This window comes from Callospermophilus lateralis, chromosome 10 (assembly GCF_048772815.1).
Source record: "Callospermophilus lateralis isolate mCalLat2 chromosome 10, mCalLat2.hap1, whole genome shotgun sequence".
Taxonomy (NCBI): domain Eukaryota; kingdom Metazoa; phylum Chordata; class Mammalia; order Rodentia; family Sciuridae; genus Callospermophilus; species Callospermophilus lateralis.
In genome coordinates this window covers 108,743,341-108,768,486 of record NC_135314.1, presented here as the reverse complement: position 1 = coordinate 108,768,486, position 25,146 = coordinate 108,743,341, and the positions used below count along the sequence as shown (strand labels likewise).

The following is a 25,146-nucleotide window of genomic DNA, read 5'->3' as shown; positions in this document are numbered from 1 at the left end:
TTATCTCTGCTCTCTGAGTTGCAGTGTAGTATGAACTAGATCTTGCACTGACAGGAGGACTGAATATAATTTAAAGGAGGTCTTCAGGGGCCAGGGATGCAGCTCAGTGGTGCAGCATGTGCTTAGCATGCACCAGGGGTTCAATCCCCAAAGGCACTTATAAGAAAGATCTTCAAAGAGAAGATCCTCCAGAGATAAAGGCATTTGTAAGAAAAGTCCTGACAGGTCTCTAGAAATACATTCCACAGGAATGACTGCCAGGATTCTAAGTAGTTGACTGTTGAGCAGGTTTGGTCTAGGTCTGCCAATCATTTCTCTATCTGGAAAACAGATTAGCCCAGACTTGGAGCCAACTGATTTTAACTTCAGTATACATGTCTTACTTATTATCTTTATGTTATGTAAAGACAATCTTTTCTCATTACTTTATATAATTCATTTTCATGTCATCCGCCAAAGAAAATTCCAGATGTATTCAAGTTTTATTCCAAAAATAGAAACCATAAAAATACTAGAAAAAAATGTTGATAACTTCCTAATGCATCTCTTCCTAAGCTTAAAGGCAAATGGGAAAGGCATACTCAATGTAATTTTTTCTTTTCTGGTCAAAAGTGGTTAGGTAAATACAATTCCAAATGGTTCAGCTTAATACACTTTAGCTTTTAACTGTCTGAACTCTCCAAGGCTTTTGGAAGGAAGATGACATAGACTGGAACCATTTCCACTTGAGCTAGCATAATCACCAGGAGACCTTGATCTATAAAAAGTTGGCTCCTTGAACTTGAACCATTTCAACATGTTAATGCTTAGGAAGTCTGAAAGTCAATATAACTTTACAGAGATATATATTTAATAGACTTTTAGAAAGGACTTAGAAATTAAATAAAAACCACTTGGAAATAAGATAAACTGTTTAGCTATAAATTGGAACATTGTAACAAAACCAAAACTCCTTAATGTGATTTGTACTAATTTAAATTTTGCCATTCTAGTAAAAGAAAGGCACATAGATACATCTACTTTCAAGAAGTACATTCAATAAACCAAAAAGTCAGCCTCAGCTCTGGGGTTTTGGGCATTACAAATCATCCACAGGAGCACGGTGGGCTGGTACAGTGGGGAACACATCTTACCTATCTGGTTTCTGCCTGAAGAATAAAAGGCATTGACCACAGCTGCTCCGCTTATCCACCTACGGAAGACACAAGAACTGGTTAACAAAAGACAATACATCATCCAACTCCATCTGCTCACTATGATAAAACATTACCATTCTTAGAGGAATGTGAACTTTCTGTTTGAAATACGATAAGCAAATTAAAATGAGCTCATGAGGTGAGAGCTCATTGGAAAGGATTTCTATTTCTTAAAAATTCAGCACAGGCCTGGGGCTTTGTAGCTCAGTGATGGAGTACTTGCCTACCATGTGTGAGGCACTGGGTTTGAGCCTCAGCACCACATGAAAATAAATAGATAAAATAAAGGCATTGTGTCCATCTACAATTTAAAAACATATTTTAAAAGAATTTTGGCATAGGGGCTGGGGATGTGGCTCAAGCGGTAGCGTGCTCGCCTGGCATGCGAGCGGCCTGGGTTCGATCCTCAGCACCACATACAAACAAAGATGCTGTGTGCGCCGAAAAACTAAAAAGTAAAAAGAAAAAAAAAGATTTAAAAAAAATAATAATTTTGGCATATATCCAGGTCCGTGATGATGTCATTTTTTACAGAGGTATCAGACAGTGCAAAACCCATGGCGTGTGTCTGTTCAGAAACTACAGTGGGTTAAGGGGTATATCAGGATGTGTTGGCTTTATTTTCCTAATACTAAATAACTATGTCAACAATTCAGGAGCATTTGACAAAATGCTTCAGATTCAAGTATCTTTAAAACCTTTTAAAATTCTAATTTACAAAGAGTCTTTTTGGGAGCTATGATATTTCAGGTAGTTAGCTTGGATCAATGCATCTCTTATCATGGGCTCTTAAAGCTGTTTTTTTTTTTTTTTTAATGCAACATTCCAACTAATTGAGCAAATGTATATCTCTGAGTGACACTAAAGTGGTCACCAGTCGTCTATACCCGATTTATGCTCTACAGAGAATCAAGAGATTTTATAAAAAATACAGTCCCGGACTGCAGGAGACTGGTTTAGCTGAGATGAGAACAATGCACAAATAACTATAATAAAAGATGTAATAAAAGATTGAATTTGAAAGATGCAAAAAATAGCTTTCAAACAATAATCTGAGGACTGAAGGATAAGAGCTAATGTCACGTCTTTCTGCTCAGATGTTATGAAAGATGTAGATCAACAATTGTGCTAAGCACTTGTGTGCAACAAGAAAAATATTCCATTTTAATACACTATTCCATATATATTCACTGGAATGCACCCTGCTGGACTTCAGATAGCCTCTTAAGCATCAGCACCCAGCACACACTCGGGCAAACACATACCATTTTATCTAATGCCTTGCTGTGGTTATTCCATGTTCAGGGCAACACTTAGTAAGACAATTATTACCCTTTACACACAAGATTACAGTAATCTGCACAATGAAGATAAATCAACTGTTCCCAGAGTCAACTTCCCAGATCAGTAGCACCCAAATCAGCACCTGAGTCACAATGTGAGGGAGGTACTGCAGAGGTCAGACTGAGTACTATTCGATCTCCGCAATGGCAGGGCCACATACAGAACTGTCTGGTGCGTCCCAAGTGTGGAATTTGTCTGTAATCACAGGATGAAGGATGCAAACTTCTTATTTATTCTGTCCAGTTCACCTTTTGTGAACTCGTCCTTAGGAAGATAATCAGCTTGGAGGTGGGGTGAAGGGCTGGTCTGTGTGTTTCTCCCTTAGTTACTTAGTTGTTTTAATTAGAGAAAAGCATTCTTAAACAGAAGGGACACCAGATTCATCAGTCCTCCCTAAGGTCCTCACAGCTGTGACATCAATATTTTAATATTTCTTGCAGGCTGATGATTACAAGAATATTTACTTTGTATTTATTTTAATTACACTTCCACTTGCTTCCCACACAATTAGTGGCGACTCACTACAGAAATGTGTACTGTATTTGCAAACCCAGGAATGCTGAACTAAAACTGAGAAAGCAAAAACCGAGAAAGCAAAAACAGAAGGATTTCATTTTTGTGACTTATAAATATTATAAAACAGACTATGTATGTAAACAAAAGTCATGATCAGAAAAAATAATATATTAAGACTATGTTCACATATATTACATGGGTGCTATGACGGGGGTAAAAATATGGCTCCAAGAAGCTGGCAAGAAGGTCAAAATGGAAAATGTGTTCATACTGCTCCTGAGAAAACAAAAGTCTTCCTGATGTGTTCCCCACCCTTGGACAGCAAACATGGCAGCAAAACTGATGTCTCAACTATTCATAATTATTAAAACTTTAATTGCTAATAAGTTAATATAATATGTTTCCTGGTCTTGGTAGATTTCAGGATTGTTTCTCAGTGTTGAAGCTCTGATTCAGGGACAGCAAACTCTGCATGGATTTTTATGAGTAATTACAAATAAAATATGCATATTGTTTGACTCTGAACAGTGAAAAATTCTAATAATGAAACAAGAAAAAGTATCAATTCCAATGGTTTTAAAATTTAGTGTTCTTACAGAGGAGAAGAATCAGACACACGAAACCAGCGCTACAGACCTCAAGAGCAGACAGAGACGAATGGGGTGCCTAAGACATGACTCAGCCCGTGTTTACTGCTTTGGTAAAAATAAGCATCGAGCCTTTTGTTCTAGAGGTTTGTGCTCTTCTGATACATTACGTTTAGAGCTGGAGATTGCATTTTGATTAATGCCTGTGACTTTCCAGCAGGGAGAGTTTTACTTATTAAAATGTCCACTGTGAATTATTCCTTCGAGAAAACAGGTGGCTATTTATGGCCGTGCTACACTCAAATAAAACTTGAATATACCGGCGGAGTTTGCGGAGTGCCCGTGTGAGCACCTGCCTCACCTTCTTTGAGGTCTTCCGTGATGCACCCTCAGGAGACTCTGGGGAGTTACCCAGAGCCCAGAGCACAGGCATTTTGTCCCTGGCCATGTTCAGAACACTAAGTCCTGTGATCAGATCATCACGTCTTAAACAGGGGATGATAAGATCAACACACCCTATGGCTGACGTCCAGTCCACCACGAACTACCCGGCTATGTCAACACAAAAGCTAAATTAACGGGGCAAAGAAAGTACTTTCCAGAATAAGTGGTGATATGGCAACTAAATTCCTATGACTTGGATTCGTCTCCATCAGCGGAGAAGCTTTCTCTCAGGAAATGCAGGCAGTCGGCGGTGACAATGCCCTACAACAGTGGGCATGAAACTCTCCAGAAGGTGCCTCTAGACCTCCACTGTGCAGGACCAGGCCTGGTCAAAGTGCCCTGTCTGTGCGTTTCTCCTCCTGTCTCCTGTGTGTACGAGCTTGGTGGTGTGGGGGACTGAAGAGCGGAAACTCAGGAAGAAACTTGAATTTTCCTTTCTGAGATGAGAATTTTGTCAGGGAATCTTATTTGGGGCATTCAACAGTAGAACATAGAGGGGCTGCCACAAGCCACATGGCCCGCGCAGCCAATGTGGATGGGGAAAAAAACGACAGAAGACCACTTGGGAGAGGGACCAGGTGTTTCTCACTACTTCTCATTACCCTGAAGAAGCTGAGCAGTGATGACATGAACGCACGGACATCACTTTTATAGCAGGAAAGAAAAGCAGAAATAGCCAGATCCCAGAGGCTTCTGGAGACGATAAGCCCACTGGATTACAAAGCACTTGAACAAAATGTTTTCTTTCCTCCACTCTTGTGGAACTTCAAGACTCAGAAAGAACACAGAACTGTTAATGCCCCTCCTTGCAAATGTTCAGCTTCTCAGCATCTAGTAGTCCCAAGGCACCTCCTTTGAAGGCAGCCGTTCAATAGATTTCCTATGACTTGCTCCAGTGCCCTGGGTGGAAGGAGAAGTCCCATCTTGCAGTCGCAGACATCATTGTGTTCCTTTACGTTTACCAATATCCTCTCATCCAGACGGTAATGTTTTCTACATACTTTTATTCATCTTGCAAATCATGCCTTACACAGATGTCACCTCTCATTTGCAGGTGTAGAAACAGGCACAGCACAGTTACTAAACTCTTTGCAAATACGCACAAAAACTAAGTGATCGAGCTGGGAAAAAAATATTTAAACCTGCTCATCCTCCTCTCAAATTCCCCACTGTGAGTCTGCTGATCTGCATCACACACAAAATTCTATCAGGACCATTAATGCCGTTTTTCTTGTTGACCTCTTTAAATATGAAGATGATCATTTCTTACCACTGTTCCACATCTCCGATCCTCCACACCAGGCCAGTGAAGAATGCTGACCTCCACCCCACCCTGAAGGCATTCTAGAAGACCCACCATGACAGATCAATCGTGGCAACAGGAGCTACTGTTTGGTGAACACCCGAGCTATGCACCAGGCACACTGTCTGACGTAACATGGGCATCAGGAGAGGAAAATCAATGCCACTAACCCCTGTTTGCAGAGACGAAGACCCAAACCAGAGCTCATCTATGTTCATTCAGCAAAGTGGCAAAGCGGGAGCCTGAACTCAGGTCCACTAGCCCAACGGCCCACTCCACATCCCACCCTGACTCCCCAGCATGTGTTCTTTCCAGTGTTCCCTTAGACGCAACTTCTTGTGTGTGTGTTACGCGTGCTGGGGACTGAGCCCAGGCCCTTGGGCAAGCTAGGCAAATGTTCTAACCACTGAGCTACCCCAGCCCCAGATGCAACTTTCAATTCAAAAGCTAAAGCACAGTAGAACCACAGAATGTCACTGAGCTGATCCGCACTGTGTCCAAGCATGGTGAGCACAGCTTCAGCACTCTGCCCCCTCCCAGGGCCTCACCCGAGTGAACTCTCATTCTGGTGGCGACACCAGAGAGTCCACTCTCTTTTGAGAAAAGGTTGCTTTTTTTTTTCCCTATCATCAGCTGTTTGTGTGTGGCTCTAAGCTTGGTGACAAGGCACGATGGTTTCAGCTTTGATGACTCCCTTTGCCTGTCCGCGCACCTCTGGGCACACAGTATGTGGTGCCAAATTCAGGGGAACTCCCGATTATGGAGACATGAGAGTGGGTGGGTCATTTCTGTCTTTACTTTTTCCTCCTGATTTAAAGTAATCCTGGGGACTTCTAGGAAAGACTTAAAACCTCTTCCATCCCACACGACCCTTAGCACTTCCCTAACACGACATAAAGCTGTTGTCTGTCTAGCTCACTGGATGGTAACTGGAGGGGACCTTCTAGGTTTGGGTCACTGAATCCCTAGGGCTGGAGCAGTACTGGGAACTTGGCAGGCACTAACACATACTTGGGTCTTGGCATATCAGTGGGTCCTCCGTGGGCCCACGGGCAGACCAGTGACATGTGACCCTGGGAGGGCAGAGGCACCGCTGCTCCACAGACTGCAGAGAGCAGTGGCAGCAGGAAGCCGCAGCCTCTGAACACGATCCTCCTGAGGGACCACCTGGAGTAAAACACCAGAATCCCTCAGAAAAGTCTTTCCACTTTAAATGGGACTGGAAGACCTAATTGAGTTGTTTGAGGATGAAATATGTATTTACAGAATAAACCCTGTTTAAAACTTCAAGCTTTAAATCATTCGGCTTCCCTCCCAACATCCTCTCCCCTTTCCGAAAACAAAACAAAACAGCCTTTCTCGGATGCTAATTAAAAAATGTTTTTGCAGATAAAATATGTTTTGCTTACAGCCCCAAAACATGTTGCGAAGACAGCTGGCTTTCAGGGAATATCAAAGATGGAAATCTGCATGCTTAGAGCATGAGCGGGCCATGGGAACGCAACCACAGGGGGCTGCCATGGTGGTTCAAGTCCAGTCTAAGGCTCAGGCCTCCTGGCTGGGGAGCGCTCACTCACTGAGTCAGGAAGCTTCTCTGCTCATCTTTCCCATGAACACGAGTCTATGCACTTCCACTGGACCCACTCCATAGCCTCTCCTCCCCGCAGCCACCACGGTGGCCCAAGTTCTACATAACTGGTTTCCTTTTATCCAAGTTGAAGGACCTCATTACAAAGAAGACTGGTTCTAGAAACACCAGTGAGGGGCAAGTCAGAAGCCTGGCTTAGAGGTGAGGCCCTTCCTGCCTCTCCAGAGTCGGTCTGAGCTCCTGGGGTCACTCAACTGGAGAAGGGAAGCAGGTAAACGCTGCCCTGGCTCTGATCAAACTTTCCCCACCAGGTCACAGATGGACTGCTGGAGAGAACCTTCCACACAGCCCAGGGCAGGCTGCTCATTTTGGAAATAAGGAAACCACAGGGCTTTAAAGGCCACGAGTAGTAACTGGCAGAGCAGGGGCACTGAGAGAGGACTGTGACTCAGCGCAGTGGCTGAGCGGTGCTGTCACTCTGCTGGCACTCTTGGTGAGGGGGCCTTTCAGGAAGGGCCAGAGAGTCACAGACCTTGGCTGCCAGCTCTCAGACTCGGAAAAACAGCTGGCTCCGAACACACAGGACAGCAGCATCCACCATTTCTGTTCTGCTCTGAGTAACTCCTTTGTTCACCTTGACATTGATCTCAGCGCTGACATGCTGCTGCCAGGGAAAGCTTTACTGGTGTGTAAAGGTCTAACAGTGGTCTGAAAAAACACGCTGGGCCAGCTCTTGGCTTCCCTGTGCTGCACCCACCAAGCAGGCCCCCACTGGGGCTGGCCTCTGTCGCCTGCCTCCCCCAGGGGCTGCGGACTCCCAGGTGGGGGCAGCTCCTATCCAACCCACCGTCCTCTGCTCTGGTCAGCACCGGGCTTTGCTGAAATAGCTGATGTCAAGTTTCCTGGGCTTTACTTTGATGAGTAACAGCAGGAGAAACGCAGCCATGACATAAGCCTTTGTAGTTCAGGGAAAGTGAGTCCTGGGCTCAACGGTCAGGATTCATAAATCCTGGGGCCACCTGTCACAAGTGTATCAGGAAAGTTCTGTCCTGAGAAACTTGACAATGCAGCATCAAGTCTAAGGGGCTCTTCCGTTTTGTTCTTGAGCGTACTTCACAGAGGCTTATTTTTGTTCTATGTGCATAATCATGCTACTAGAAGTAAATGATTTTAGCTCTATTACCAAGTAATTCTGCCAGTGGATATTATATTCCCAGCTCAGCACTATTTCTCCCTGACAACCTGGCGTGCTTGAAATTCTTTACCACCTGGCACCAGATCCCCAGAAGACACGCTTGACATGACTGCAGGAATACAGACCGCGCACTTGTAAAGTCCCTGTCCTTCCATGGTGCCAGCTACTCCTACAGCAAAGGGAGGCCCTTCCAGTCAAAGGGTTCACTTGGATGAATGACATGTAGGTTTCCTGATGTCCTCAACTTCTTGAATTTGTTGAACAGAGAGCAGCAAAGATGGTGCTGTCTTTACCAAGCAAGGTGGTGAGATGCTCAGGCGGAACCAGAGGGGCAGCTCAGTTGACCAGTGTCACCCCCCCACACACACACGGGCTCTTTGGCATCTCTGGTGACACGACTATCTGGCTGCTGCTTCTCACTGAGGTAATGGAAGCTGCTGGGCCTGGACTAAACTGTTCAGGTGAAGCGAAACCTGCAAGAGGTCAGCTCAGCTGGCCGGTGAGTAGGGCCTGGTGAAGTCCTTTGCTGGGTAATGAGGACAGAGGGAGAGGTCCCAGATGAGAGACCCAGGGGGAAGGCAGGGGGAGAGGTCCCGGGTGAGGGACCGTGGGGGAAGGCAGGCAGTGGCTTGGAAGTAACACGCGGCTGGAGCCTGGGGCAGCTGCAGGAAGGCTGCCTCTAGAGGGTTCTAGAGAGGGGGTGGGTGGCACAGGGGCCTTGGGCCTCTTGTCCAAAAGTTCCCTGGGCATGAGCCAGCCACAGGGATTCAATGAAGGTCATCAGAAAAGAGCACACCTTGATCTGTGTCTTCAAAACTTCTCCGGGACAGCAGTGTGAGAAGAAACCAAAGAAGAAACCAAAGATGGGGGATAAACAAAGAGGAAAAACTGAAATAACTCTGGGAAAGGATGAGAAATATCTTAATCCAGGAAGTGACAAAGGTGTTGTGAGATGAAATGTTTCCTCCTGTCCCCTCTGATACCTGGCTAGTAGCTGGTGGATGTACACACCTGTTCCTGGGATGGAGATTTAAATTGAATCAAACGGGTCAGCCTAAAAAGATTAGGCTGAGTCCCTGAACCTCAATATGACTCAACTATCCCATCCCCCCATAGTTACCAGAAAGAACTAAAACAAGCATACAATAGCAACACAGCCCCATCAATGTTTATAGCAGCACAATTCACAATAGCCAAGCTACGGAACCAGCTCAGGTGCCTGTCCAGAGACAAATGCAACCAGCTCAGGTGCCTGTCCAGAGACAAATGCATAAAGAAAATGTGATATATCTATATCTATATCTATATATACATACACACACACACACACACACACACACATACACACACGGTATGTAGTCGTGAAGAACCATGAAACTGAAAGGAGAGAGCATGCTAAGTGAAATAATCCATCCAGAATTTCAAGGGTCAACGTTCTCTCTTACATGTGGAACTGGAGCAAAACGGAGCAGGGTGGGGAGTGTGTGTGTGCTTGCACAGGGGTAGGGGAGGAATCTCATGAAAACAGAAGATGGATCAGTGGAATAGAGGAAGGGACTGGGGGGAGGGAAGAGGGATGGAAAATGGGAGGAACAGTGGAGTGAATTGAGCAAACTATCCCATGCACATATATGAATATACCACAATGCATATCTATGAAGCACTAATTAAAAGAAAACTGTAAATAAATAGAAGGAAGACCAGTAGAGTAGAGGGAAAGATGCAGGAGGAGGTAGGAGGGAAAGGAAAGGGCAAGTACTGGGACTGAACTGGAGTAAATTATATTCCAGGCTTGTATGATTATGCCAAAATGGACCCCAATATTATGCGTAACTATAATGTACTAATAAAACAAATAAACAAATAAATAGATAAATAAATAAACTGTAACCCCCCCTCCAAAAACATGAGTCTCTAGTTTGGGTCTTGGTAGCTACAGTTTGGAGGTTTTTGGGAGACAGGCAGATACAGGGGAAGAAGACTACTAAATTTGCCTAGATGGCAAATCTGGGTTGGTGGGACCATGAGGGTCCACATATCAGCCAGACCTCTGGAACCAGAGCTCAGCATATGGATCTGGCCAGCTGCAAATCCTCACCTGTGATGATGATGGCATTGGGGGGTCAGGAAGCTCAGGAGTTTGCCCCGCGAGGGCAGGAGAGAGTACAGGGAGAAGAACACCCAGAACTCTCCTATTTGATGAACCAAATTCCTTTAATCAGTGCCCTGAAGCTGTTGCACATCCTTGTTTGCCTGAGCACCCTATAAAGCGGCCTGCGGCAGCCAATAGCCTCATCTCTGTCCCCACAACTTTGGGCACAGACAGGTGTCTCTCCTGCAGGAAGCTGGGAGTGAGGATCTTGAGCAACCCAGGTGCCAAGGGCTAGGTGGGCCAAGCCGAGGCCACGCACTCATCTCTGAATGGGCACTGTCGGGACCTGAACTTGACACTACATGAGGGAAGAAAACAGGACTGGGAAGCAAAGTGAGCCACAAACCTTCCTGTAAGAAGCTACAGTAAAATAAGAAGCACCTTCACCATGCCCCATCCTACAGGCCTGGTCCAGACCACGCTGCCCTTGCTGTCAGAGGGTTTCTGATGATTTTGGAACAGAAATTAAATCTCAAATCTAGCTTGTCAAATTAAATGCATCATCTCGTGAAAAATCCCATAAAACTCAATACCAACAAGAATGATACAAAAAGAAACCAACACTAAGCCAGGGCCTCCTGCTCCGGGGTGGGGTGGTACTAAAGAAGCCCAGTACCTGGGTCCCAGTCACAGAGCAAATGCATTACAGAACAATCTAAGAAGACCGAGCTGGAGAAGGCAGGTTTTTTTTCTTTTCTTTTTTTTTTTTTGGTAATGTTTCCCCAGATGATTCCAATGTGCAGACAGAGTTTTGCATTTCTATACTCAGTATACAGGCAAAGATTAAAAAAAAAAAAAAAAAAAAAAAAAGAGAGAGAGAGAGAGAAAAGCTGGCAAGGTATGGTAGAGAAGACCAGAGAAGTGACATTGTACCTGTGACTAACAGAACCTCATGGAAAGGACCCCAAAGTCTACAGAGGCACACATGCCATTGATCAGTATTCGTTAAAACACTGTGCTCAGTTCTGGCTTTTGATTATCCATCTTAAAGAGAGAAAGGCTCAGAGAAAATGAATACATATGTTGAAAGGGAAGACGCAGTGTAAACTATATTAAAAATGGAGACAACCTTATTGACTTCAAAAGAAAATACCAAGCAGTAATTCAACTATTCTTAAAAGCATAAAAAGGGGTGTGGGTTATTTTAGTCAGAAAGACTTTAACAATATCTGTTGGTAGACACTTTACAGTGCTAACAAGTATTAAATCTAAGTATATGTATTTTAAAAGAAATAATAACATTCAGTTCTAAGTGCCAGAATGGAACAGCCCCTGCTCTCCAGAGGTGGGGTGCCTGGGGAGAAAAGGGCCACCAGAACAGCTCTGGGGATTTGGGTGCACAACAGGCACACTGATAAAGAGGTTAGATGTGTCCCTTAAATGGAAAAATAAACACTGTTCATATGAAGTACTGATGTCACTAAGGAGCAATCAAAGCTCCCTAAAGACTCCTTCTGGTATTTCCTGCTTGACTACAGCAGGGTAAAAAAAAGTGCTACGTGAGCCAATCCCGGAAGGGGATGGAGTTGTTGGAGGTCTGATGGGTTGAAAAAGGTGAGCTGTCAGCAGAAGAAAATTCCAGGAGGAGGCTTGAAGGAGCTTTGGGTTAACCTAAGCTAATGTGGAGGGCAGAGGTGTTGAAGGGACGGGGAAGTTAGAGATAATCCTCAGGAAAAAGCTCACACTTGGCTAAATTCCTGACCCATGTTAACCATGACTAGCTGTGGGGGGCAGGCAAAGGTGTTGAAGGGACGGGGAAGTTAAAGGTAACCCTCAGGAAAAAGCTCACACTTGGCTCAATTCCTGACCCATGTTAAAGTCCTCTAAGCTGCTCCTAGAGGACACTGTACTCTCACGTTCTAAGCGCCTGGGGTAGGAAGAGGAGAAAAAGGACCTCCTCTGATGAATATGTTGGAAATAGAATCTACATACTCGTCCTTGTCCACCTTTTCCCGGAGCTTCTTCAGCTGTTTACTTTGGATGAATTTCAAATTTTGAATTATGTTCTCAAAGTATTCATCTTCTTTGTAGTTCAACTGTAACACATAAAAGATTTGGGGGAGAATTATTAAAGCCAGAATCTACAAAAGTTTCACTAGAAAACACATTTTATTAAATCCTATCCGTTAATAAAGTTAAGAAACAGCATTGAAAACTTATCAAAGGAGGGTTATTTCCAATTAACTTGTTGCTAGAGTAGAAGTCAGCACTGTTCTAGATGGATCAGAGCTACATCTTATTCTTTTGTAATTAATCAAGTGAAACAGGGTCAGACAAGCCTTGTGATGCGATATGAACCCTCACATCACAGATGAGGATAAGAGCACATCCTTATTTAGCACCTACTGTGTGCCTAGCAAAGAGTCCAGTACTTTAAACACATATTATACTCATTAATCCTCATGGTAATCCCCAGAACTAAAGGATGTCATCACCAGACAGTTTAGTCACTCACCCAAATCTAAAGCAGTAGAGGATTGTGGGTGGGACTGCAAATTAGTACAACCATTCAGCGGAGCAGTATGGAGGTTCCTCAAAAGACTATAATTGGAACCACCACATGACCTAGATATCCCATTCCTTAGTATTTATCCAAAATAATTAAAATCAGTATACTACAGGCACATCAATGTTTATAGCAGCACAACTTGCTATATCCAAGTTTTGGAACAAGCCCATGGGTCCGTCAATGGAATGATAAATATTTTATACACACACACACACACACACACACACACACACACAATAGAGTACTACTCAGCTATAAAGAAGAATAAAACCATGGCATTTGCTGGTAAATGGATGGAACTGGAGAACATTGTGCTAGTGAAATAAGCCAGACTAGGAAAGTCAAAGGTTGAATGTTTTCTCTCCTATGGAGAAACTAGAGAGAAACAAGGAGTTTAAAGAAAAGGCAGGGTTGGGGAATCCTATGAAAATAGAAGGGACATCAGTAAAGTGGAGGAAAGAGGTATAGTGGGAGGGAGGAGGTTTGGGAAAAGGGGGGAATTGCATAATGAGATTGACCCAATTATGCTAAATACATGTATGAATACACCACGGTGAACTTCACCTTTGTGTATATTTGTAATGAATAATACTTAAAAAAAAACAACAATAAATTTTAAAAATGTAGTGGAACTAGGTGGAGCCCAGGGAGCTTGGTGTGGGGTCCCTGCTCATCCACCACATTTGCCACTGCCCTTGTGTCACAGGGGCCTGGGATGTGCAGATAGCTTATTTAAGAGAAAGTCAAGCTTTTCTGCAAAAGGAAAGGAGCACATGCGAACCTCCCTGTTAGACTAGTTGTCAGGGGCCGGGAGTCACTGTCATCCTGAACCCTGGAAGCTTCACTTGGCTGACACCTGGATGCCAGGCGGTGACAGGTGGTGCTTCAGGTGAGCAGTTGTAGTGACCCTGATCAACTCTTCTCTTCTAACTGATATGATACCAGGGGACAATGAAATGGCTTCTGGTTCTCAGAGACTGTTTACTTTGTTTGTTCAGCAGAGGAGGAGTGACTTGGTTTCTGCAGTGGGGGAATAACTAGGAAACAGAAGGAACCTGAGGCTGTGACTGCAGAGACTTAGATGAGCTGAGGCCTGTCCTTTACACCTTGATGTCCCCCCTCCCCATGCTCTCCAAAGAGTTTCCTCACTGTTCTTAAAATGGAATGTGCACAGAGCAAAGTAACAAAGACCAAGCGTCCAGGCTCAAGAAACAAAGGGCTGAGACAAATATAGCCTGGCGACAGTGTAAAAGCCTTTATATAGTAAGACCTACGGTTTTAGGTTATTCACCTAATTTCTGGAATCCCCTAGCTAGAAATGGCATTGCCACCAGCCCCAGATGTTACTAGCCAGAGTCACTGCAAAGACTTACCTGGAGGTATTCATTATTCAGTTTGTTATCATTTGAAATAATGTCATCAGGGTAGCCGATCCTTTCTTTAATTGCCAGGGCCTATGAAACATATAACACTGAAAGTCAGGATGATTATGCAACTTTCAAATACACAGGTTACAATATGCCCATGACCAGCCATTGAACAGCTCACTCCATACTGTTCTCAAAAAGAGTATCTGATAACACTGGACCCCAGTTCTTTGCAATGGCTCCTTCCCTGGGTTAAAAAATAAACAAAAATCAGGTTTGAAATTTATCCTCTAATACCTTATTACAGGCTGCAGTTTTCCCAAGAAAACCAAAATGGAAACCGACAGAAATCATCATTCCGCATGTATTGTATTTCTATGAACCTTTTTCTCAGAAAGACTTTTCTCTTCAATTTTATAGGAGTAATATTTAGAGCTTCCATTCTCGCAAGATATAATTATCTTTCCACTTCATTGATTTGGCTGAGAAAACAGATAAGGGCTTCTTGGGTTTAGTGTTAATATTCTTCCTGAATATTGGTTCCTGGAGTTTTTATGTTCTCCTTTGTTCTCCAAAGTCAGTGTGCCTGTCTGCCCAAGGTAAATGAGTGACAGTAATTAAACAGGCGGAAAACAGAGTTCTCCTGTCAGCCCAGCTCATATGTACCTTGGGAACTTTATTTATTTAAATTTTTGTTACTTTAAAAATATTTTACTTACTCTGATTATTTCATTATTATTGCTTGTTAACTACTTGCTATTTCTAATTTTTAAATTTCTTTCTTTTGTCACAGACACTTATCTTTGTTTTGAGATTTTGGTTTGTTATCCAATGAGTGTCTTGTTACAAATCTGTTGCATAAGCCCAGGATTTCCCCTGGTGCCAGGCAGCAAACATGCCACTGCGGTCACTTAGACCAAGCCCATTTTCTTGCAAGTGGTCCCAGTATTGGCAATATGCAGATCCACCCCTCATAGACATTTTCCCATGTGTTCTCAAGGGCACCCATCCTACAGACAGTAAAAGGTACTACAAAAAAAGACTTGCTATTAAGAACTTTGGGTAAATACTGAGGGAAGAACACCAAGTCGCTTTCCTTATCGCAGGACTTCTTAGAATGAAAACAGGTTCGATTCTAAGGTTAGCATCTTGGGTTACTGTAAGTATCTAACAAGAGGATTCGTTGATTTATTCATTCAACATATGTTCACACACCAAGAACCAGGTACTCTGTACAGGGCTGAGGATACAGTCTTGGATAACGTTTCCTGCCCACACAGAGCTTATTACAAGGAGCAATGATAGCTAGGCAGTGAAAGAAATACAAACATACGTTAGTACGTGCCGCAGTCCGGCTGCAGCAAACTAACCGGGGGGTGATGAACAACTTGTGTACATTGATACAGCAGGAGAGGGAGCCGTTTATTGTAGGACAACAGAGGTATTTATACATTCCACACAGCTTATCTTAATTAACATAAACTCGATACAGCAGTCAACCAATAAGGAATCTCCACACTTAATGCCTCGCTGGTGTTACTCTACAAACCACTCCCTCTGGCATTTTGCCAGGTGCCATCTTGACTTGTTTACAGACTCTTAACAAGTATGGTGTCATGGAATCATGTTAGAAGCACACACCTAACAGGGGAAGCCATCCCTAGGAGCATTTCCTAAACTCTTTGGACCACTGGTCTCTGGTGGAACAAGGGGTAGGTCCAGTGTTTAGTGACACCATTTTGGAAATGCTGATCTAGAACAATCCCAACTGGTTATCTTAAAAAGAACCACATCATAGACAGCTAAGTCATCAAAGAACCAGCACAGCCAGATGGCCTATTCCATGGGCTTACCCCACCCAGGACTCCTGAGAGAGCCGAAAACCAATACTACTTCCATGTGACTTAATTTTGAAAGAGAACTAGACCAGAGGTGGATTGCAGTAGGTTTTTTTATGGACTCCAATATCAGTTCCAAGAAAGGTCTGCTCTTCCTGTTACTCTAACTGTAGGAGAATACTCAAGCAAGTGGATGTTGCTCTGGAGGCAGGTTGGGATTTTACAGGTCCTACCTACCCCCTGCTAGATTTTTTTAGTGATAAAGACAAATAATCACAGTAAACTCAAGCCTAGAATTCCTTAGGAATCTGGTGATTTATTCTTATGCAAGATATTACAACTTCCAGGAAAAGCTGCATCTGAAGAGTAAACCAGAATAATTATAAAAAGGTTTCTTTGATATGCCTTTAACTGCAGATGGTAAAATCAGGTGAATGATGCACCACATTTCATTACCTTGATCAGGAACTTAGTATTTCCTCCTGTGTAGCTCATGCAAAAAAAGTTTAACTGGAAATTTACACATCATACTGTAATGGGACATCTTAAGAATGTCATTGAACCATTGGTAGGAACATTTCAGGTCATGTTTTATAGGAGGATAAAAATATGAGCCACTGAAATATTATCCTTTAATTCTTTATTTGCTCTATAGGATTTTCCTCTTATTTTCCCAAATCCCCCTTACAGGAAAGGGAAATGTCAGTGCTTTAGTTTAAAGTTTTAAACTAGTTATGCATGGCTATTGTTGGCTGCAGAGATAAAAGATGAAAAATCACAGGACAAACATCTCTGCTGTGAGCACCATTCCTGAAGACGCTGCCCCTTGGAGGAGACTGTGATTCCCTCGTGCATTCTACGATCATGTCTTTTCCTGACTGTGTCTAGGGTTCCCCTTTCCCTGCACAGAACTTTCTCTCTGCCGGTTCTTCTTGATCTTACCTTTTCTTCAGCTTTCTTTTTCGTTTCAGCATCCATCCAAGTGAGGTCATCTAAAGTCTGAATAAACACTTCCCGGATCTGTGCAATCAAATCCTCAACCTCAGATCCAAAGAACAGAAGCCAAATTTAAGCCATTAATTCATCCTTTGTAACATGGTATTTTTTATTATTTGTTGTTTTGTGATGCTGGGGATCAAACTTAGGGCCTTGCACATGCTAAGCAGGTGTTGTACCACTAAGCTGCAGCCCCCGCTCCCATAATACAAATTAAAAAAAAAAAAAAAAAAAAAAAACCAGAGCTACACACTGTCTTGATATGACCTGATGCATCAAAACATACACATTTACAGACAAACTATGATGCGGACAGATGAATATGTGGGATCATATTTCAAAGCAATATTGCTACTAATATTCCTGATTACATAGATATTAACATGAACATTGATTAAAAAAAATCTTCCAAATGTAATGGTTCCCACTATCATTACAAGAACTAACAAAACGTTAGCTGTCACTGCCATCAGTGGTTTAGTTAAGCGTTTAAAGTAGCATTTCAACGAATTCTGCCAACACAGCATTAAGTTCTACTGTCTTCATTCCACAAACAAAGGGGTGAAGTTCTTATACTTCCAACACACTCTGGCTTACTTCCTATGTGTTTAAGAGAGCCCTAGATCTTGGTCCTCGTTGGTCTTGGCAGAGTTCATAAATGACTGTGGGTAGAACGTGACAGCTACGCTAAACATTCAAATCTGGAAAACGGACTGTTGTGTTGAACTGGACAGTAAAGGGCCAGGCACATAACCAGACTCCTGGGGGACAGAGGAAGAGATTCATTAGGAAACAGGGGCCTAGTGGGATTCAGAGCTTCTCTGGTAGGTTGGTAAAATTCTAGCTATGCTTTAGACAGTGGTGACTGCCCACCATGCGGGCAGGCTGACGGAGCACGGCAGCCGGTGGTGACTGTCTCAAAAGCCTTACCACATGCTTACTCTCCCCAGCAAACGCTGCCTCCACATACAGCCTTCCCACCGCGTTTTCCATATTCCCATTGACATAGTTTGCACAGCGTCTCCAGGTGGCAGTTTCGGCTGTTGTGCCATAAATGGCCTAGAAGAGAGAAAAAGAAAATGACCCTTAACCAGGAGCTGAGGGCCGGGGCACAGGCTGCACATGCCTCTACCCTCCATGCCCCAGGTGACTTCTGGCCACAGTGCTCACTGCCCACAAGGCTGGTGTCCCTAGCCCACCATCGAGTGCAGTCCCACTGGAATGTTCACTTAAAGTGATCTGAGAACAAGGTGTATTTCCAGAGGCACGTCCCAGCAGAACTTTTGGCTATTATAAGTTAATATCCTTCTGGAGAGCTTTAGGGAAAAATATACATCACGTCTACACTGCATAAACATAAACGGGAAGAAATGTTCAATGGATGTAACAGGGGAGATCTTATACCCAAGAAAACGCATTTCTGCTTTTTAATGGTTTATCTGAGCTTCTAGTACTTAAGAAAATCTATGCGTGTATATAAATTGAAGTATCAATAAGGGGATTCACCTAGGTAAGGGAAATTGAGCACAATACTATTTTGTATTCTTGAATTCTAAACATGTGTGACTATATTATCTTTTTCAGGGTAAAAACTAGAACTTTCAGAGTTTTATTTATTTATTTTTTGCACCAACCAATATATCTTCTAGAATTTCGCCTTCCTCAATCCCTACTGCCCGCTCTCCTGGCAACAGAATTGAAATGATGTCCCTTTCTTTACATAACGTAGGTATAGCCTCAGAAAAGCTAGTTCTGGCTAGGTATAGTGTCACTGGACTGTCCACATCAAGGAAATCCATCTGAGCTTATGTCCAGGGGCACCTGAAAAGAAGTGACTCGAGAAGGCACCCCTGCAATAGCTTCTAGCACAACCACAACTGACAGGAATGCCACAGTCTTCCCTGAACTGCTCACATAACCACAGTTAACCCTTTCAGGGCCAAGTGACCACCATGTCATAGGACTGACAAAGTCCAGGAAGACCAACCTCTTCCTAGCCATAGCATCCTCAACACAATCACCAAGACCTGGCAGCTTGTCACTTGGCAGTGATCATCACATCCTAGCAGTGGACACACCAAGCCTTCAAAACCAAGAGCTCTTTATGCTTTAAGTCTTAAGAAAAGAGAGATTTTTTCTTCACCTTGCGGAAAGCATTTCTGGACTCCTTGTAGGTTCGGTTGAGGCTGCTTACAAGATCCATTATGAACCTCCAGGACATTAAATTTTGAAGATCTCTGTATAAAAAAACCCACCACCCAGCAACAGAAAAGATGAGGCTGCAGAGCTTCTACAGAGTGATATGAAATGCAAACTTTGAGGGTGCAGCACCCTGACACACCTACCTGGCAGAATATTTGGTAAGAATAGGCTTAAGTTTGGTTAAATATTCTGGAGCATAAACAACCACATCTTCCTCATTTGGAATACTAATATTCACAGTTGACATGATTTCGTTTGTGAAATCTGACCAGCTGAAAGGCTGGAAGAAAAGCAGACACAGAACATTCAGTGATCATGAATTTCTCTTCTGGGCTCCGAGAACCCATTATAGTCAGACAGTCAGATATAGAGGGGTGTCAGTCGCGTCACCACATAATTATCACAATGGCCAGTCTGTCATTTGTTTGGGATATTTCCTCAGTTGTTTCGATCAGCTTTTCAATAAAAATTAGTTCTGTAACCTGATTATTTAGATAGCGGAATTCAACCGCCCACTGAAGAGCAAACACAAGGCTCACAGAAAAAAAAACAATCAGAAAATAGAAGGAAAAGAAAACTTAGATTTCAAACTAAAACTTCAGTTTATGCAAATACAGAAAGGTGTATAGTGTGTTTTGTCTTGTACTCCACACAGGTATGGTTATGTCAAAATGAATCTCAGTATTATGTGTAACTACAATGCACTTATAAAAATATAAAAAGTGGGTATTAATAAACAGGTCCTTGCAACACAGTAATGCACCTGTGTAGAGATCCTGCTGCAAATGAAAACATGCTTAGTGCAGAGGTATGGGATGCTATGGAGCCCAACAGAAGGGCAGGTCTCAAGCTATTCACATCAGGCCCTTGAACACGTGGTTAGCATGTTCCAGAAGCTAAGGTGAGAGTTGCCAAGAGATGGAACTTATCATTCTTTAAGTGGTGAGTTGAGCACGCCTAAGATGGTCAGTATCTTGGACCCTTCGCTATACACACACTTAGTAACTTAGGGTTCTGTGCTGCATTTGTGACTTCCACAAAACATACCACCAAACACATTGTATTAAAAGTTCTACATACAAAATGTCAAACTCAGTACGTTACGCCCTTTAAAAAGTCCTCATTTATGAGAATCAGTGCCTGAGGGAATTCTGTCACCAACTGTGGGAGTTCCCACGTTTCCATGGATGTGCCTCATATCCCATCTGTGTGCATCATCTAAGATGCAGGAGCCACTGCCTAGCCCAGAGAAAGGTGACTGGACGAGAGCTACGCAGGGGAAGCCAATAGCTGTCCAGAAGCAGAATGCGAGAGACAATTCTCCTCTCATTTCTGCCTCTACTTCTCTGTCGTTGTTCTGAATTCCGCCACGGTGGTTGGATGGGAATCTGGAAAGTCCTGTGACTTCCCCATTTCACTGTCTGCCAGCCAACAACCAATGACTATAGCAGTCCCTCAGAGAGGTCTTCACTTTCTCCAAACCCTCTTCTACCACAGAGTCTAATATTATTGCCTACCTGTCTTGAGAGGAATTTTACCTTTGAAATTCATTCTAACTAAATATAAATATGAAATAATATATAATTATGACTTCAGAGAGTCTTTCTTCAGGTGCTATCATGAACTCAAATGGCTGGTGTCCTCTAAATTCATTCTGGAGTTCGGTTTATTTCAAATCAATAAGAAATAAACAAAATTCTAAAAAGATAGTATTTTATAGGGCAGGTTTCAATTTTAAGAAATGGTTCAGGAAGAGGGCACATAAAATTTGCTACTTACCTTCCCATTGATCTCTAGCGAAAAGTTATTCTGCACCTGGGCCAACGTCATTTTGTTATAGAGAGCCATTGGGTCATTTCGATCTTCAGGTTTAGACGTTGCCTGTGGATATAATTTTTGATCATTGTTTTAGAACTATGAACTTCTTTAGAAAACTATCACTATGAATAACAGAAACAGAAATATAAGTATCATACAGTTTGATTTGGTTTCTATATTGTACTTGTTTTGTAATTTATTTTGTCTGACAACAAACTTAAGAGATTTTGTGTGTAGTTAGTGACAATAATTGATATCTGGTTGCAAATGAAACTTAAAATTCTTCAAAAATATTTTGCTAACTGCCCAAGCCATATAGGCAACGTATGTGGGCTCTGGTTAATGGGCAGCTCAGTGGTCTCTGCATTGTTTCATATTATGGCTTTTTGGGAGAGATCTCAGATACTCTGCCTCCCACTTCTAACCTATCACTCAGTACCCTAGTTGAAATTTAGCCAAGAAAACCAAAGTGCCATAGTGGCTACAAGTTGCAGCAAGTGGGACTGAAAAGTCCTAGCACAGCCCAGAGCCAGGCCGCAAACCGAGGGAAACAGCAGCACATGCTGCTGTTGGGCCGTCTTCTCGTCCTGCCCAACTTGTCCTGTGCTCTACCTTTTTCCTATTTTTTTTCCACTGATTCCAAAACAGGAGGAAAAAAAAAATTATGATAGTCACTCCCAATTAGTTGTCAAAATGAGCAAAAGCAAATTTAAGTGAAAAGGGACAAAAGGTGAAGGCTTAACTGGGAATTATTCCTCAGTGACAATGGCTCCAAAGTCCCCTGTAGGTAACTTATTACTCATTTACCAAAAACAAGTGTCACTGAACATCACCTGCAGGCAGCACGGGTGCTGAGCACTGCTTCAAGAGGACAAGGACCCAATGCCAACCTCAGAATTCAAAACGGGGCAAAAACGCAGTTCCAGAGAATTCTGAGGTGACAAAATTACCACTGCTGAGCCAAAGCTGGTCAAAAGGGGACATGGGCCGGGAAATCGGAAGTGGTAAAATCCCAGGGCAGGAAACTATTCTCCTCCAGCAATCCTGTTCCCAGCAGAGAACCACATGTCACCGATCACACTGTCATGCCTCATGCCTCATGCCTCACAACGGTGGTTCAATGTCAGCTGCTGCTCTAGGCAGTCTGTCTCTGATTAGGGGTCTGTGGTTTCATGTAGCCCCAGAAAGCCAAGAGTGCCCTCCCAGAACTTCACCCAAGATTCTGATGAGGCCAGATGGCAGCAGTGGTTGGTGGAGACCTGTGGGTGGAAGGTGGTTGTTTATAATGTCACTGAGCTCTGTGGTCTTAGACCGAATCTGAGCAGGGGGTCAATGAGTAACCTGAATGTCCCATGGACCGCAGGGCCTCTCAGTGGACTGTCGAGAAGAAAGTGCAAACTCAGACTCCATGAGCGGAGTGTGTCTGGGGCCAGAGAAAAACACATCCTGTGGCTCCTTGGCTGCTCTGGTGGTCCTCGGTGAGGCAGCCTGCCAGTCCGAACTCAGTGGTGCCACACTGACCATGAGCATGTGCACTTCTTAGCAAATGGATGGAGACTATTTTAAATTAAAACATAATAAAATTGTTGAGAAAACTAATGTAGATTTGCATGTATCTGAGTCTCAGGGCATCGAATAGTCTAACTATGATGGTAGGATCTTGATGTAACCACTTATAATGATTAAGTGCATCTTGTTCACATTTGTCAAATCTAGCATGTCTCTTGGATGCTGAGAACCCAGTTTATTATAAGATCCTATAGCTCCAAAGATCTTCTAGAAGTCAATGGTCTGTCACCATGGTAAACATTTTTATCACTTGGTTAGAAAGTTACACTTTTACCCTTAAACTATGATAGGGGAAAGAAAAAAGGGGGGGGGGGATGTTGACATTATTCAGTATATCAGAAAAAAAAATTGTATTTTACATTGGCAATTTCTTTTTCCAATTCCATAACTCTATTCATTTCTGAAGAAATCTGCTTTTCATCAATAGGCAATCCTTCCTCCAGACGAATCAATTTGGCCACAGAAATCATAAAATCCACATATGCTGTACACGCCTGCAAAAAATAAACAGCAAATTGCTAGAGAAACTTCTAAATATTCATCATAACTCTTCAGTTAAAACTGGTTTTCAATTCATGTTAATATTTGGTAGCAGATAAAGCACAGTAAAATAGAAATCCTATCCTAAGTGCCAGAAGAAATGACCTGCACAGATTCTTAGAAGGTCGATGCGTCTTTTAATTAGAGCTTAAAGCAAAGTAATAAAGTGTCACTTTGAAAGTACTAAGTAATTTATAGCTATCAGCAATTAAAATAAAGCATGAGCTCATCTTGTTTAAAAATTACTCAAAACTGAACTCCCTGGCACCAGCTTTTCTTCTGGTAAAGCAGGTGAATGTGACCAAGAAAAACACACCATACAACTTGGGGCTGGGCCAAGCCTCCTATATTCCAAGACCGGGTACCTGGGGGAAGGCTAATGTGTGTGCCATGAGGTACTTCACTTTTTCAGTTTTGAGAGGGTTTTATATTCCTAATATTCAATCAGAAGTGAAAGAGGAACCTCTGCTGCCTGACTGCCATGTCCTGAGCTGCTCTCCATCACTATGACCTTCCGCCATGTTGTTCTGCCTCCACCAGAGCTGTGGAGTCAGCTGACCATGGACTGAACCTCTGAAACCACCTTAGACTGTACTTTAAACACATCTAAAATTGACATGGAAAAAACTCCTAGGAGGGCAATTAGGTCTTGGAGATTTCATATTTGCTCATGTGAAAGAACTAAAAACATAAGTGAGCATGTATAAATCTGAGCATTCACTTGGGCTCACCATTACAGATAATGGTGTCGGCTATGTTTGTATCAAGAAAATTAAAGATGGTGGCATCACTGACCCAATTAAAACCACCTGGGTGGAGGATCTTATTGAATTCATTGATGGAGAAAATATCATTGGATGGTGTCACTATGAAGTTGCTAAGAAGTTAAAGGAAATTGTAAAAAGAAGAATTCTTTACCATGAAGTTAACAGAGACTACACAGGCATTTGAAATAGGATCAAGGTCAAAAGCTGGAAGGTTGTTCACAAAGTTGGTGCTGTAAGAGGGACACTTGATCTGAAGGTCAAAATGTCCTGCCACTGTGGAAGAAATGGTGTGAAGAGAACCCAGAATTGAAACACAGTGGACATAAAACCAGACTACAAAAAAATTTTTAAAAACTTAAAAGAATATTAAAAATACCCAAACATGTTTTTTACTGAAAATTTTAATAATAATTTTAGGAAGAAAAAATGTTTTATATCAATACACAAAATAAAAACTGTCTTAAAATTATTATTCCACAGTTATCTCATCCTTATAAAGTTTCCTTTTTGATGTTTTTATAATATACACATTATATAATACATGTGTGTAATTTGTAAAAAAAATATGTATAATAAAGTTAAATAAAAAGTAAATAACAACAAAAAAAGAGGAATCCTCATGTTGCTCATCATCGTGAAGACACATCTAAATTGATAGTAGTTCAATATCAACCTAAAACCAATAGGGAGATAAAAATACTTGTCAAACAAGGGTTAGGCAAAATGAGCTGGGCACAGTGGTGCATACCTGTCGTCTTAGCAGCTCAGGAGGCTAAGACTGGAGGATCATGAGTTCAAAGCCAGCCTCAGTAATGTAGCGAGGCTCTAAACAACTCGGAGAGACCCTGTCTCTAAATAAAATATAAAAAGGGCTGGGGATGTGACTCAGTGGTTAAGTGTCCCTGAGTTCAATCCCAGTATGGGGTAAAAGAGAGAGAAAGAGAGAGAATATTAAGCAAAATGTATTATTATCAGTGTGGAAGTCAAGAGGTTAGATACTGCCTGCTATGATCTTTATCCCTGTGGAGAGGAGCCCTTTCCTTCCATGAATGTGCTGTAATGATCTAGGACTCTGCCTAGCCTCTCATCTATGGCCCAGCTACTCAATAGCATAAACTAGTTTTCAGCTGTGAGTCTGTATTAAAAACCTAGTCACTAAGGTAACAGGAATGAAAAGATAATTTTATATATCTTCTTGATAACTCCATTCTTTTC

The 25,146-nt window shown here is 42.6% G+C and overlaps 1 protein-coding gene across 4 annotated transcripts in view; it reads right to left on the bottom strand.

The window, feature by feature from the left end:
- Window positions 1–25,146, bottom strand: part of Mme (membrane metalloendopeptidase) — an 82,369-nt gene that overhangs the window by 15,952 nt on the left and 41,271 nt on the right. For all 4 annotated transcript variants that reach the window (XM_076867329.2, XM_076867330.2, XM_076867328.2 and 1 more), the window contains exons 9-17: window positions 22,984–23,118; window positions 21,017–21,118; window positions 19,381–19,517; window positions 19,179–19,272; window positions 17,966–18,094; window positions 16,982–17,080; window positions 14,208–14,288; window positions 12,258–12,361; window positions 1,134–1,192 (exon numbers count right to left, since the gene is read on the bottom strand). In XM_076867329.2, the coding sequence (XP_076723444.1) occupies window positions 1,134–1,192; window positions 12,258–12,361; window positions 14,208–14,288; window positions 16,982–17,080; window positions 17,966–18,094; window positions 19,179–19,272; window positions 19,381–19,517; window positions 21,017–21,118; window positions 22,984–23,118 (940 nt within the window). The remainder of the gene's footprint in view (window positions 1–1,133; window positions 1,193–12,257; window positions 12,362–14,207; window positions 14,289–16,981; window positions 17,081–17,965; window positions 18,095–19,178; window positions 19,273–19,380; window positions 19,518–21,016; window positions 21,119–22,983; window positions 23,119–25,146) is intronic.